Source organism: Pundamilia nyererei, unplaced genomic scaffold (assembly GCF_000239375.1).
Source record: "Pundamilia nyererei isolate P.nyererei 1_Seehausen unplaced genomic scaffold, PunNye1.0 scaffold00083, whole genome shotgun sequence".
NCBI lineage: Eukaryota > Metazoa > Chordata > Actinopteri > Cichliformes > Cichlidae > Pundamilia > Pundamilia nyererei.
The window spans coordinates 1,558,093-1,570,559 of record NW_005187484.1 but is presented as its reverse complement, the minus strand read 5'-3'; the positions used below and the strand labels follow the sequence as shown (position 1 = coordinate 1,570,559).

General features: G+C 42.1%; 2 protein-coding genes across 2 annotated transcripts in view; one reads left to right on the top strand and one right to left on the bottom strand.

Annotated features, from left to right (window-relative positions):
* sgpp2 (sphingosine-1-phosphate phosphatase 2) overlaps positions 1-8,978 on the top strand; it is a 15,885-nt gene extending 6,907 nt beyond the window's left edge. Inside the window, exons 3-5 of the mRNA XM_005738351.1 lie at positions 1,255-1,434; positions 5,537-5,626; positions 8,267-8,978. Coding sequence (XP_005738408.1) covers positions 1,255-1,434; positions 5,537-5,626; positions 8,267-8,812 — 816 coding nt within the window. The 3' untranslated portion in view covers positions 8,813-8,978. The remainder of the gene's footprint in view (positions 1-1,254; positions 1,435-5,536; positions 5,627-8,266) is intronic.
* Positions 8,979-9,458: 480 nt separating this feature from the next.
* LOC102210931 (phenylalanine--tRNA ligase beta subunit-like) overlaps positions 9,459-12,467 on the bottom strand; it is a 12,046-nt gene continuing 9,037 nt past the window's right edge. The window contains exons 10-11 of the mRNA XM_005738349.1: positions 10,785-10,932; positions 9,459-10,435 (exon numbers count right to left, since the gene is read on the bottom strand). Coding sequence (XP_005738406.1) covers positions 9,655-10,435; positions 10,785-10,932 — 929 coding nt within the window. The 3' untranslated portion in view covers positions 9,459-9,654. The remainder of the gene's footprint in view (positions 10,436-10,784; positions 10,933-12,467) is intronic.

Sequence of the window (12,467 nt, the reverse complement as noted above, 5' to 3'; positions counted from 1 at the left end):
ATGTATAGTTATCCTCACACAAATTAGCAATGTTTGTTTCATAACATTGCATTAAATGAATTGGCGATTTTTAAACATATTCACAAGCTCATTTGTGCTTTTAGGTATGTTTTTAAAGTCTGAGTAATTATTTCTTCCAGTCTTAAACCTCAATTAAATCTACTGGTTCAGATTTGTGCCTAAAAGACAGAAATGACAGTATCAATCGTCTCATCTAACTCTCGGTTAAAGTATGCATGTGTTAATTCTAGTCTGTGTAGCAATGATGAACCAGACAATGATGGGCTGTCTCTGTAGGAAAGACTCTTTCTATCCCACCTATGAACACAGCAACCCTCAAGAAGAGGTTTTATCAGTCCGAGCTCTGACTTCAGCCTCATCCAGCATATTAATTTATATTGTTTGAGACGGATGTTCAGTGTCCTCACACAATTGGTCCTATCATTTTTCTCAATGTCTATCTGCATCCGTTTCTCTAAATAGTTGCTGCACTAACAGCGGGTCAGAAGATGTGCTCTTATATCATTTGCCATGGTAACAAGCGTTTCCTGATTACAGTGTCAGTGGAGACGGTAATAACAACCTCTCTATTCTCTCCCTTAAACACACACATTAGTATCCTATCTCTCTCTCCATGAACTAGCCTCCCTGCTTCTTGCCAAGACAGCCATTCATTAAATATACAAGGCAGAGCTTTAAATAAACCCGGAGCTGGAGCAGGCTGCCCCATCGAGGGCCACTGGGGATCTCATGAAAAAGAATAGGCAGCACATTTGGCAGGATACACACATCGGTACAGCTTGCGTGCACACCTTGCGCCGACTGTGTCATTGTGTCAGAACCCCTCTGTCTCACCATACCAGCTGGAGACGCTGCATCAGCAAACTCTACTTTCTTCAGTCGTCTGTTCCTTGTAGTAGATTTTGTTACCATACTACTGCAGCATCTGCACTTTATACAAGTGTGAGTCTCTGCTCTTGGGCAGTTTTTCTTTTTTGAGTGGGGACGATGATTACTTATTTATGAGATTGTGTGATTAGCTTTAAAGTCGGATCCTTGCTTCCTCTTTGCATTATTTTATCATCTAATTTCTGCTTTTGTGGCCAGCATACTTTACTACACTTCTGCAGCATTTCTTATTGCTTTATTGTAATAATACGCCATAGTGGAAGGGATGGCAGATATATACCATTTGAAGCTAACAACACGGTACCATAATGCACTACTAAAGCTGTGCTTTTCTATCGTTGGCAGTTAGTGATGTACGTTGGCCAGGTGATGAAGGACGTCCTGAAGCTGCCTCGCCCTTACTCTCCCCCTGTTGTCAAGCTGGAGACACGTGTAGATGCAGAATACGGACTGCCCTCCACCCACGCTATGGCAGCAACTGCCATCTCCTTCACACTTTTACTAAGCGCCACCTCCAGAATACAGGTGAGCATTTAGGAGAAACATGAAACACAGCAAGCAAGCTTAATGATATCTGTTCCAAACTGGCTCAGATTCACTTTCCGGAGTTTTCAACATCATCCCAGAATTTCCACCAGCAAATGAAGCTGGCTTACATCCAAAATGACTCACAGCAACAGTAAGGAAAAAGCTATCAACAAAGCTATCATCAAATTTCACCCTCGTTATCACACTATGAGGACTATGGGGACCATAATTACAAAATAATATCATGTTCTGTTCAATAAGTGTTCAAACCTGCAATTAAGCCGTGTTTTTACATAGACTTGTATACAACAGGTCTTCATTTTGCAACCACACCAGTTGTACCCTCCTTGCACATTACACTTCAGCCATGTCCATCTGGAACTTCATTACAGTGTCTGTCTGTATAAAACTGAAGTACATCACATACAATTTGTTGGGTTTCCATGACACTGCAGCTTTAAGGGGAATGTATCAAAATCTGCTGGATGGATTGCCATAAAATTTGCTGCCTAAAATTACACTATTTAGACAAAAGGATTGAACTACTACACATTACACCTACAGGAGCTGCTCGGTCATAGATATCCATGCCATGAAGCTCCCAGCACACAGTTTTTGTGCTGGTATTAACAGCAGAGGAGGTTTGGAGCTCTGATGTTGCAGTTATCCTGCTAGCAGTTGATTGAGGAATATCTAGGAGAGCAGAAATTTCACAAACTGACTGGTTTTAATGATGGTATCCTATGCTTCATGCTTGAATTCAGTGAGCTATTTAGAATGACCCATTTTTTTTCACAAATGTGTCAGTGAGACTAAACACCTGAATTCAGAGATAAGACTTTAGCCACTACAGTGTATTTCTGTGATAAACTGTAACTTAAACTTCGATATTTCCATCACTGGTTTTATTTAACCAAGGCGTATCTACCACTATGATGGTGAACCTGTTCCACACAACATTGAGCCGTAAAGTCAAATTTCAGAACTTGCCTGTTTTTATAATTTGGCTTCAGTGAGAGCTGTAGATATGTCACTTAGGATCAGTAAAAATTGACATTAAATTGACTTTTTTTTTTAAAATAAATTCCACTGTAAAAATGTCAGGTGACTAGTGGACATATTTATAAACTCCGAATATTCAAACTGTTAGCATAATAATGTCAGCATTAAGCTCAGTGTGGCTTAACATTAGGAATATAAATAAATCATAATCAGCTTCATGGCTGACATGATTTGGACTTTTTCTAAATATTTCTTCTAGTTCAGTTCAATTCAATTTTATTTATCACACAATTATAACAACAGTTGCCTCAAGTGCTTTATATTATAAGATACAGATAAGACCCAAACAATCAGAGGATTAAGCAAGCATTTGGCGACAGTGGAAAGAAAAAAAACCTCTCTTTTAATGGGAAGAAACTTCCAGCCGAACGATGGGAGGGGCGGCCATCTGTGACAGGTGGGATTGAGGGGAGGGAGGCAGGATAAAACATATGATGTGGTAGAGAGCCAGAGATTAATAATAACTAAAGATTAAGAATGATTTGGCAATTGATACCGAGTGATGTGTAAACACGTAGAAAGGGAAAAAGGTGAGTGAAGAAGAAACACTCAGTGGATCGTGGTAAGCCCCCAGCAACCTAGGCGTATTGCAGTATAATTAAGGGAGGATTCAGGGTCACCTGATCCAGCTCTAAATATATGCTTTATTAAAAAGGACATCTTTAAGCCGAATCTTAAAAGTAAAGAGCTTGTCTGTCTCTAGAATGCAAACTGGGAGCTGGTTCCACAGAAGTGGAGCTGAAAAGCTGAAGGCTTTGCCTCCCGTTCTACTTTTAAATATCCTGGGCACCACAAATAAACCTGCAGTCTAAGCGCGAAGTGTTCTAATGGAGTGATACAGGACTATGAGGTCTGTGTGGCCTGATTATTCAAGGCCTTGTACATGTGGACTTATGAGAAAGAGGAAAATGAAACAGCATTTTACTATGATATTCTGCACTTACTCTGCAATGCTGAAAAGCCTGACAAATATCAACTTAAATAACTTCAGGCTCTAACATTTATCTCTTTTCTTAAATGTTTATCAAGCTTGGGGTCACAGGCTACGCCCCTGACAGGGCATCCCAGGGCTAACACAATAAGATGATCAGGATATAACACCAATCAGACATTTTCCATGTGGTTCTACAAACTGTTTCTTGATTTGCTACTGAAATAATATTACTGAAACTGAATAGCCATGGTTCATTACCATTGCCTACCACAGATGATGTAATTCATCTGCTATCAGAGCTGGGAAGTGTTGGCTAAGTAGATGTTGAACTGTAATTCAGACACTAGGTTTCTAATTAGATGTGCTATTAAACTGCCATTGGATTTTATGGACCGCAGTAAGATTGGGTGTTGAGTTATCCCAGCTAAATGATCGTTTACTCTCAGATCCAAGTGTCGTCACTGGGATCCTGAGGATGGCGGTTTGGGATGAAGGGAGTGGCCCAGCTGTCCATCACAGAGTCGTGCCTGAGCTGTTGGACAATGGGTGGGGAAGGGCGGGGCCAGCAGTCACCATCAGTCACCATCAGCCACACCCGTCGAGCTGCTGTTTGGTCTTCTGATGGACTCCGCTGAGTCAATGACTGTCAGTCCACGTCTCCACCTCCCTCCTCCTCCTGACTCTTCCTCTCTTTATCTTTCCCACTCCTCTGTCGAGTCAATAAAGCAATCAGGGGCTCAATCATAGACTATCTTAGTCAAGCATTGTGTTTGACTGAGGAGCTGAATGAATGCTAAACCCTTCAGTTTAGTAGTTTACAGTCTCCGGAGCTGTCAGACTGATTTGCGGTTGGATCGTTTAGGCTAGCTCTGTGTCACACTTTGTTGCAGTGGCTGTTCTCAGGGTCAGAGAAATCAGATCAGCACCCCAGGGACGTGCATGTACAGTAGAGCCCTTAAACGTGTCCCGAAATTCCTCAAGGAATGCCCTGAAAGAAAAGAGCATGTATCACTATAGATGAGTAGCAGGCTGTTGCAGAGGCCACTGAATAGCCACAAGGCCTTGGGGCAACTTCTCCCCAAGCAGGTCAGAGGTCACGACAGTCAATCACAGAGTGACTCTTTCCCCCCTCCTTTCTCTGACATCCTTTGTGGCCATTCATAAAAAAAACTCTCTTCATGAACTAGCAGTGAATAGGCTTCCAGCTGCAGAGGACAGGAACAGACACAGGAAAAAAGGCAGAGGGCAGGATAAGAGGGGGCTCAGGAGTGGAGGGAGGCCTCTCTTCTCACTGTTATTGAAATGGACGAAGGAAACAAACCCTGCCACTATAGGTAAAAGATGGAGAGACAGTAGAGCAGGGTTGTCAAACATAAGGATTGGGGGTCAGAATCGGCCTGGCAAAGACTCCAATTCGGCCCACTGGACGGCTTTGAAGAAGGATGGAGATTTTGGACTTTAAACTGTACTCTCATAAGTGCCACAGCTTTTTCTACTGATAAAGACCTCCTCTATGCCCATTTACACTACACCAAAGTAATTTTAAGCTCAAACAGTCGTGCTGAGAGGCCTTCATTTTCTACACCAGGATTTCGTTATCGTGTGTAAAAAGTGAGAAGTGCTGTTGGAATTGCATTTCTTTTTCTTGTATTATAATATCTCAAGAATTAATTGTGCAGCAAAAACTTCTTTTCATTGACAGACAGGGAAGCTTTGCCCATCCAGCCCACTGAAGATTAAAGTGAGCTGTATGTGGCCCAGAATGTAAAATGAGTTTGACATCCCTGCTGTAGAGGAATAAAGGAGCAGCGACAGGCAGTACATCAACTAGGCAGGCTATATAACTGGCAGAGACGAGCTAAACGCCCAAATGAGGAGCGTTGATGAATGGATGATTTGAAGGCAAAGTGGAAAGAAAAAAAAGCACCAAATAAAAACAATTCTTGGGTTTTTATCTTGAAAGATGACTGCACAAGGAAGAATTGTAGACATGCCTGAGCCTGCTGATGGATTTAATCTTTTATCATGTAATCATGTGTGTGTGCTTTTTGCTCGACGGTCGCCGTGATGTCTGCTGATAACGTGGGTATTTTTGTGCCTCAGTTCCAGTTCGGGGTGGGCCTGACCATCGCAGTGACACTGGCGACCTTGGTGTCTCTGAGCCGCCTCTACACTGGCATGCACTCGGTTTTGGTGAGCTATTCTCTCAACTCGCACACACACACATGCACACATAGTACAGTATAAAACATTAAAGCTCAACATGGGATTCATTATTCATTGTGTCTGGTTAAGTTGTCTGGCTGAGGCTTTGATCCAAGACTCAAAATTCAGCAGGCACTTCATGCTGCCTTCGTTTAAATGGGAAGCATCAGCACTTATGACTCATGCAGTTATTTTTTTATCACGTTTATTAAGACCATAGCCATTTAAAATGTGGGATTACGGGAAATATGCTCATCTGCTTTCTTGCTTGCGAGAAAATTCCCAAAACATCTGACCCTAATATCCAGTCACGCTGAGACTGAATGGTAGTTGACGTCTTTCATGGTTTCGAGTGGCGTATGTCACGCTGGTCAGTCACACAGAGGCCACACTATTCAGATTTGTGCACAGCACTATAGTAAAATTTGATCTTTATTTACAGTGGAGTACAAGAAGGTTAAACTACCCATCGTCCACTGTTACAACACCATACCTCCTCATAAATGCACCTTGTAAATCATAAATAATATATACGCCTGGTCAGTTTTTATATGATCTAACCTATGCCTGCAATCCATAAATCTTTAATAATTCCTTTGCAACTCTTTGCAGGGTATAGCACACACTTTCTGCCCAAACACATCTCATTCCAGACATTCCTGAATGAAAAAGCATCGGTGTGCACACAGTCAGATTTACTCTGAATCAGACCTGTCTCCACAATTCTGTCCTCTGAAACATCACAGAGGACACAAACAGAGGTTTACTTGCTTAGGTTGTAAGAAGTGTACATAAAGTCTTGAATGAGAGGTTATGAATGAGACTCATAGCCCATAGCAGAACAAATCACAGGATTCAACAAATATTAACACACACGAGAGGACAAAAGGTGCCTTCATTTGATATTAAAGTCTATTATTAATTACCAGGTCAGATCAGGAGGAACTGGTGTATTACAGTGTGTATTTTTCTCCACCTCAGACAGACGAGTTGTTATACAGGAGCTTTCCTCAGACTGAGACCTGGACTCCTTTAAAGCTGTCAGACATGTTGATTTTAGTGTTGGTAAAAGTCTGTGTTCACTAAAGTTTGGATTTCCCTGTCATTTTTCTGCATAAATTCAAAGTAAATATTGTTATATTGTATCACTATAGTGCACGTGAATGGCTACAGTAAATCAACATAAACAGATTTTTATCTAAAATGACCAAAACCGGCCTGTAGTGGTACATTGTTAAGTCTTGGTGTGTTCCTGTTTGAAACATATCAGGAGAGCTAACTGAGCGCTAACAATGGGTCATATTTTCAGAGTAGACACAAAGGTGATAAGTCTTCTTATCTGAGTGTTGTCAAGATAAAAAATACCTGTACCTTTCTGTTTTATTCCTGATGCATTCGTTGTACAACGGCAAAACTTTAAAAAAAATTTGGTGGAACACTGTGTAAAATGTAAATACAAACATGCAATGATTTACAGACCTCATGAACTTATATTTCCTTCACAATAGAACGCAAAAAGCATTTCAAATGTTTAAACTGAGGAAAATGTGAAAAATAGTGGTTCACTTTGAATTTAATGGCACCAAGACATCTCAAGTTAGGGCAGGGACTGTGTTCGCATAGTGCATTCTAGCTGCGCATCAGTCCTGGGTTGCATTTCTCATTTCATATGGATTGATGCCAAATGTTACAGGCAAGTCAATTATGCACACACGCTCTAAAACAAAGCCATGCTGTTATAATAGATGCAGCATATGATTTATCATTGTCTTGCTGAAATATGAAAGACCCTTTCTGAAAAAAACATTGTCTGGATGGGAGGATGCGCTGCTCTAAAACCTGCATTTACCTTTGAAGACTGATGGTGCCTTTCCAGACGTGCAAGCTGCCACTTCTATAGGCAGTAATGCACATCCATACGATCAGAGCTTTTTAACTGAGTGCTGATAACGAGCCAGATGATCCTGTGTTTTCCAAAAAAGAATATCACATTTCAATTTCTCTGACCACAGAGCAGTTTTCCTCTTTCCTCTTTATTTTAAATAATGTTTTCATCCAGAGAAGACTTGTTGTGTTCCAGAGCGCATGCATTGATTTCTATGACAGAATCTTGACTGTTTTTAGTGCAGTGCTGTGTGAGGATGATGCATGCCTGATGAAAACAGGCAGCCAATATTGATTTTCCACCTTGTCCCTTGCACACAGAGATTTCTCCAGAATCTTTTGATGATTTTATGACTGTAAATGATGAGATATTTAAAGTCTGATGAACAGTATTCTGAAATTTGCAGTTTTCTGCAGATTGGTGAAACTCTGTCTCTCTAAGCTGCTCTTGTTATAACCATCACGTTACTGAGCAGTTTCCAAGTAACCTAATTAGTTGCAAAATGTTCCTACAGCTGTTTCATTTTATTCCCAATTTTTCAGAAACATGTTGCTGCTATCAAATTCAACATGAACTAGTTTTTTTCTTGAAATAGTGAAATGTCACAGTTCAAACATTTGATATGTTTCCTATGGTCTTTTGTGAATAAAATGCGGGTAGATGAGATATGCAGATGCATTGCAGCATCCCTTTTTTTTTTTAGGAATTAGGTTTATAAGTGATTCTTCTTTTTCTGCCTCCAGGATGTTATCTGTGGGATCTTGATCTCTGCCGTGCTGTTAGGGGGCACCTATCCCTACTGGGAAACAATGGACCACTTCCAGCTCAACAACCCCATCTCCCCCATTGTAGTGCTGGTACTGTTCTACTTCCTCTGCTACATATACCCAGAGCTGGACCATTACAGCACCACACGGGGGGATACGACCACCATTCTGGGAACGTGTGCCGGGGCCTCAGCGGGGTACTGGGTGAATCAGCAGCTGGGGCAGACGTTTGAGCCTGAGGGCATGTTGCCTGTACCTTTGCCCACACTGACAGCGAGCGCACTAGCGTTAGGCACTGGCCGCTTCTTGGTGGGGGCTGTAATACTGCTGGCAACTCGGCAGATAGTGAAAACGGTGAGCCTGCACATGTTGTATTCATGGTACAAAGTACCAAAAAGTGACAACAATGCCAGGAGGAGGAAAGAGATTGAAGTGCCTTCTAAGTTTGCCACATATACATCTGTTGGGCTGGTTAATTCTATACTGGCCAACAGAATTTTCCTTTTTTTGGGACTGTTATGACCTGACTGATCAATATGATCTGAACAAAACCGAACCTCATATTTATCTCAATGTTCTTAAAATGATCATTTTTTTTGTAATACGTTGCAAGATTTTCAGAAAATGTTCTCAGAGGGAATGATTCACAACTGTGTACTTGTGACTGACCTGTAACTGAGTTGAAAGAAAATAAAACATTTTGCTTAAATAAAATTTCGTGTTTAAAAGCTTTGTTTCACATGCTGAACACGTCGTTTCCATTTCAGAGCACACAGGTCCAAGTTTCTTGTTACTTTTGCAATTGGGAGAACCACACCTTAAACCTGATTTGCTCATACCAAATCCAGTATAACTGAATCCTGACACGTTAATTTCAGCCGAACCCACCTTTGTTCTCTCAGCAGGTTAGAGCATGCAATCTGTTACACCATGCTGGCCTGGTTACTTTGTCTAGTGCAGGAATGAAGCAGTTAAGCTCCCTTTGCTACAGTAGAGTTTAAAAGAATGTGAGAGCACCTGTCAGACTTTATGTACAGTGCAGATTGATGTCTGCATGACTTGTTTTCTTACAGGAGTCCACTGGCTTCACAAATTTCTTTCATTTGTTAGTAATGTATAAACAGGTGCAGATGACATGTGGAAAAAACAAAGATTCAGAGCACTCAAGTCACAAGTTTGAATGGCTTTAATTGTGTCTGAAGGCAAAACCCTTTTGGACTTGTATCAAAGGATAAAGAAATGAAGCACCTGAGCATTAGCCTCTTTAATACAGTGATGCTGGAATATTAACTGAACATTGCATTTATCGCCCAGCTTACACCAAGTCCACAAAATCTCAGATGGCACTGTTCTGTCTCAGTGATTCAGATCTTATTGAAAGCAGCCACATCCACAGACTGAACATATTCCTCGAAGGCGGTGATGGCTTCCTCCAACATATCAGTGCCCACTTTATCGTCCTCCACCACACATCCTATCTGGAGCTTCTTGATGCCGTAACCCACTGGCACCAGTTTGGACTGCCCCCACAGCAGCCCGTCCATACTGACGCTGCGGACGCACTCCTCCAGCTTGGACATGTCCGTCTCGTCGTCCCAGGGCTTGACGTCAAGCAGGATGGAGGACTTGGCAATGAGAGCTGGCTTCTTGGATTTCTTGGCGGCGTACTCGGCAAGACGCTTCTCCTTGATTCTGGCCACTTCTGCGCTCTCTGCCTCATCGTCCGACCCAAAAAGGTCGATGTCTTCCTCGTCGCTGGCATCATTTGGCGTGGCCGGGGGAGTAGCTGGGAGGACATACCGACTCTTGGCTGATGGAAGACGAGCTCTGTCTGTCTGGAAAGAGTTTATGTGGTTGTACCAGCGCCAGAGGTGGCAGAGCGTCGGTGAGGGAGGAGAGGGGATGGCGTCAAACACGATCATGTCAGCTTGGGATGCCACAAAGCCCTCGATGTAGCTTTTGTCAGCCAGAAAATCACTGAGAGCTTCGAGGCCCACTTGTGTGCTCACGTCACCAAACACAGTTTTTGTGGAAGTCAGGCGGGAGTGGGCGCTCTGCTGGGATTCATCTCGTGTGGGGAACCTGTGCTTGACGACTTCTTTCATGGGAACGTCGCGTGTGAGGGGAGTTTCAGCGGTGTGGCCACTGGAAGAACCAAGGCAACAGAGCAACAGGTAATGAGTCACTCAGTTTAATTACCATGCACTAACCCCAAGGCACAAATAGGCTAAATTAAGATCAGGCATGCATGCGCAAGCCCACACACAGACGCACAAACACATGCTACAAACACAGTGGAGTGTTGTTAATTTTTAATTATTCTGACTTCAGTAAAAACAGTCCTGTTACTCTTATATAAAACAATGTTTCCACACAGTTCCGCACAGTATTGTCTCCTGATTAACCAACTAAAACAATCATCGGCAGCACACCTCCGTAACATACACCAAACAAACAGCTATATATGGTTTTAGGTTTAGGAAGGTAAAATCACAGGAAGGGTTCGATGTCCATCTCCAGGGCGGAGCAGGGCATTGTCAGCTCGAAGCGATTGATGACATCTGGGTGAAGCACTCCGAGACGCCCGACGTTCTTTCCACGGACGAAGATATCAGCACAGCGACCGGGGAAAAAGGTGGAATCTGAAAGAGGGAAAAAAATTAATAAAGTTAACAGTTTGGCCCCACTTCCTTCTTGTTAAAGCTATTTTAGAAGAAAACATTGCAACAGTTATCTTTTTCTTTTAGAAAAAGGCAGCTTAGCTTTCTCCTAATAAAAACCAACGGACTGATTCTAACAGTCAGACCACGTGTTCAATACAGACAATGGCCCTCTTTGCCATCATGTATATACATGTGTTCTTTAGTAATGGCCAATTTTGTTCATAATACAGTGTGAATGTTCATGACATTCGTGACACAGTAATTCTGAATTATAGCTACTAAAGTAAAAAGCAGGAGAATTTCCACATAAGGAAGCTTTAAGAATAATGGTCAGAGTTTAGGCCAGAATGGCTACCTCGTCTCTTAAGATGTGACAATGGTTAAAAATGTGAGGCCTGGGTGGCAGCAATGAAGCAGGATTGTGTCCAATGACAAAAAAAACAACTTGGAAAAATGAAGCATATGGAGCATCTAATCTTTTAGCCCAAGACAACACACCAGCTACAATTACTGAAACATCCTAAAGGGCAGGGGTGGCCAACTAATCTACCCAAGGGGCCACAACTGGGACTGTTGTGAAGGGCGATACCAAGCAGCTTCTAAAGAAAGCTCATCAGTGTGGCCCTCCACCTAGTCCCAGTCTCTCACTGGTTTTACCCTTGGGTACATTTTTTAAAGATGGTCAAACTTTTTCCTTTCTTCTGTCTCGTCTTTGTATTTTTGAAACATTTGTTACATGATTGAAGTGGGGCTAGATAAATAAACTGATTTGAAGGTCCACTGCCCTGATTGGATTCTGCTCACAAATAAAACCGCTTAAATTAGACTCCCAGGTCTTGGCTACTAACACCTACACCTGGCACCAACTTATACTCTTGCCACAGTCCAGACTGTTGAGCTCCGGCGAGAGCAACTTCTTTTGTTGGACAATTATCACCTCCACAAGCTTTTGTTTTTTTGTTTGTCCCCCCACCTGTATTACTATCTAAACACCCAACTGTGATGATTTAGGTGTTTCTTGGATCCTGTTTGTGCCATAGTTGCAACATCTCCAAATGAGGCGTTTTGCCAGCTCCTTGGACATGCTTTGTGTCTCTCCTGCTTAACATTACAATGATCATGAGTCAAGTGCAGCATGTGGGCAACACTGTGCAGCTTTTCTTGTTCCTTGATCATAATTTGTTCACCCACGTTCATTATCACTGGTTAGCTGATAAGAACAAAGCCAAAACCTCGAAAGGCTGTACTTCCTGTGCATCTTTTTTTTTTCCTTTGAGAAGAAAAAAAAAAAAAACTGAAAACAGCCCTCTGGACTGAGTATGAGCTTGACTCTTACCGTTTATTACTGATCAATGATAAAGCACAGAAAGGAACACCATTTATGTGAAAATGTCATGGGTCATTACTCTGAAACAACCACCACTGGAGGCCATTTGACCATAATTGGCTTAGTCTCCCTCAGAGATGATGCGGAAAGTTTGTCAGCATCTGGACTAACCAAAAAAAAAAAAAAA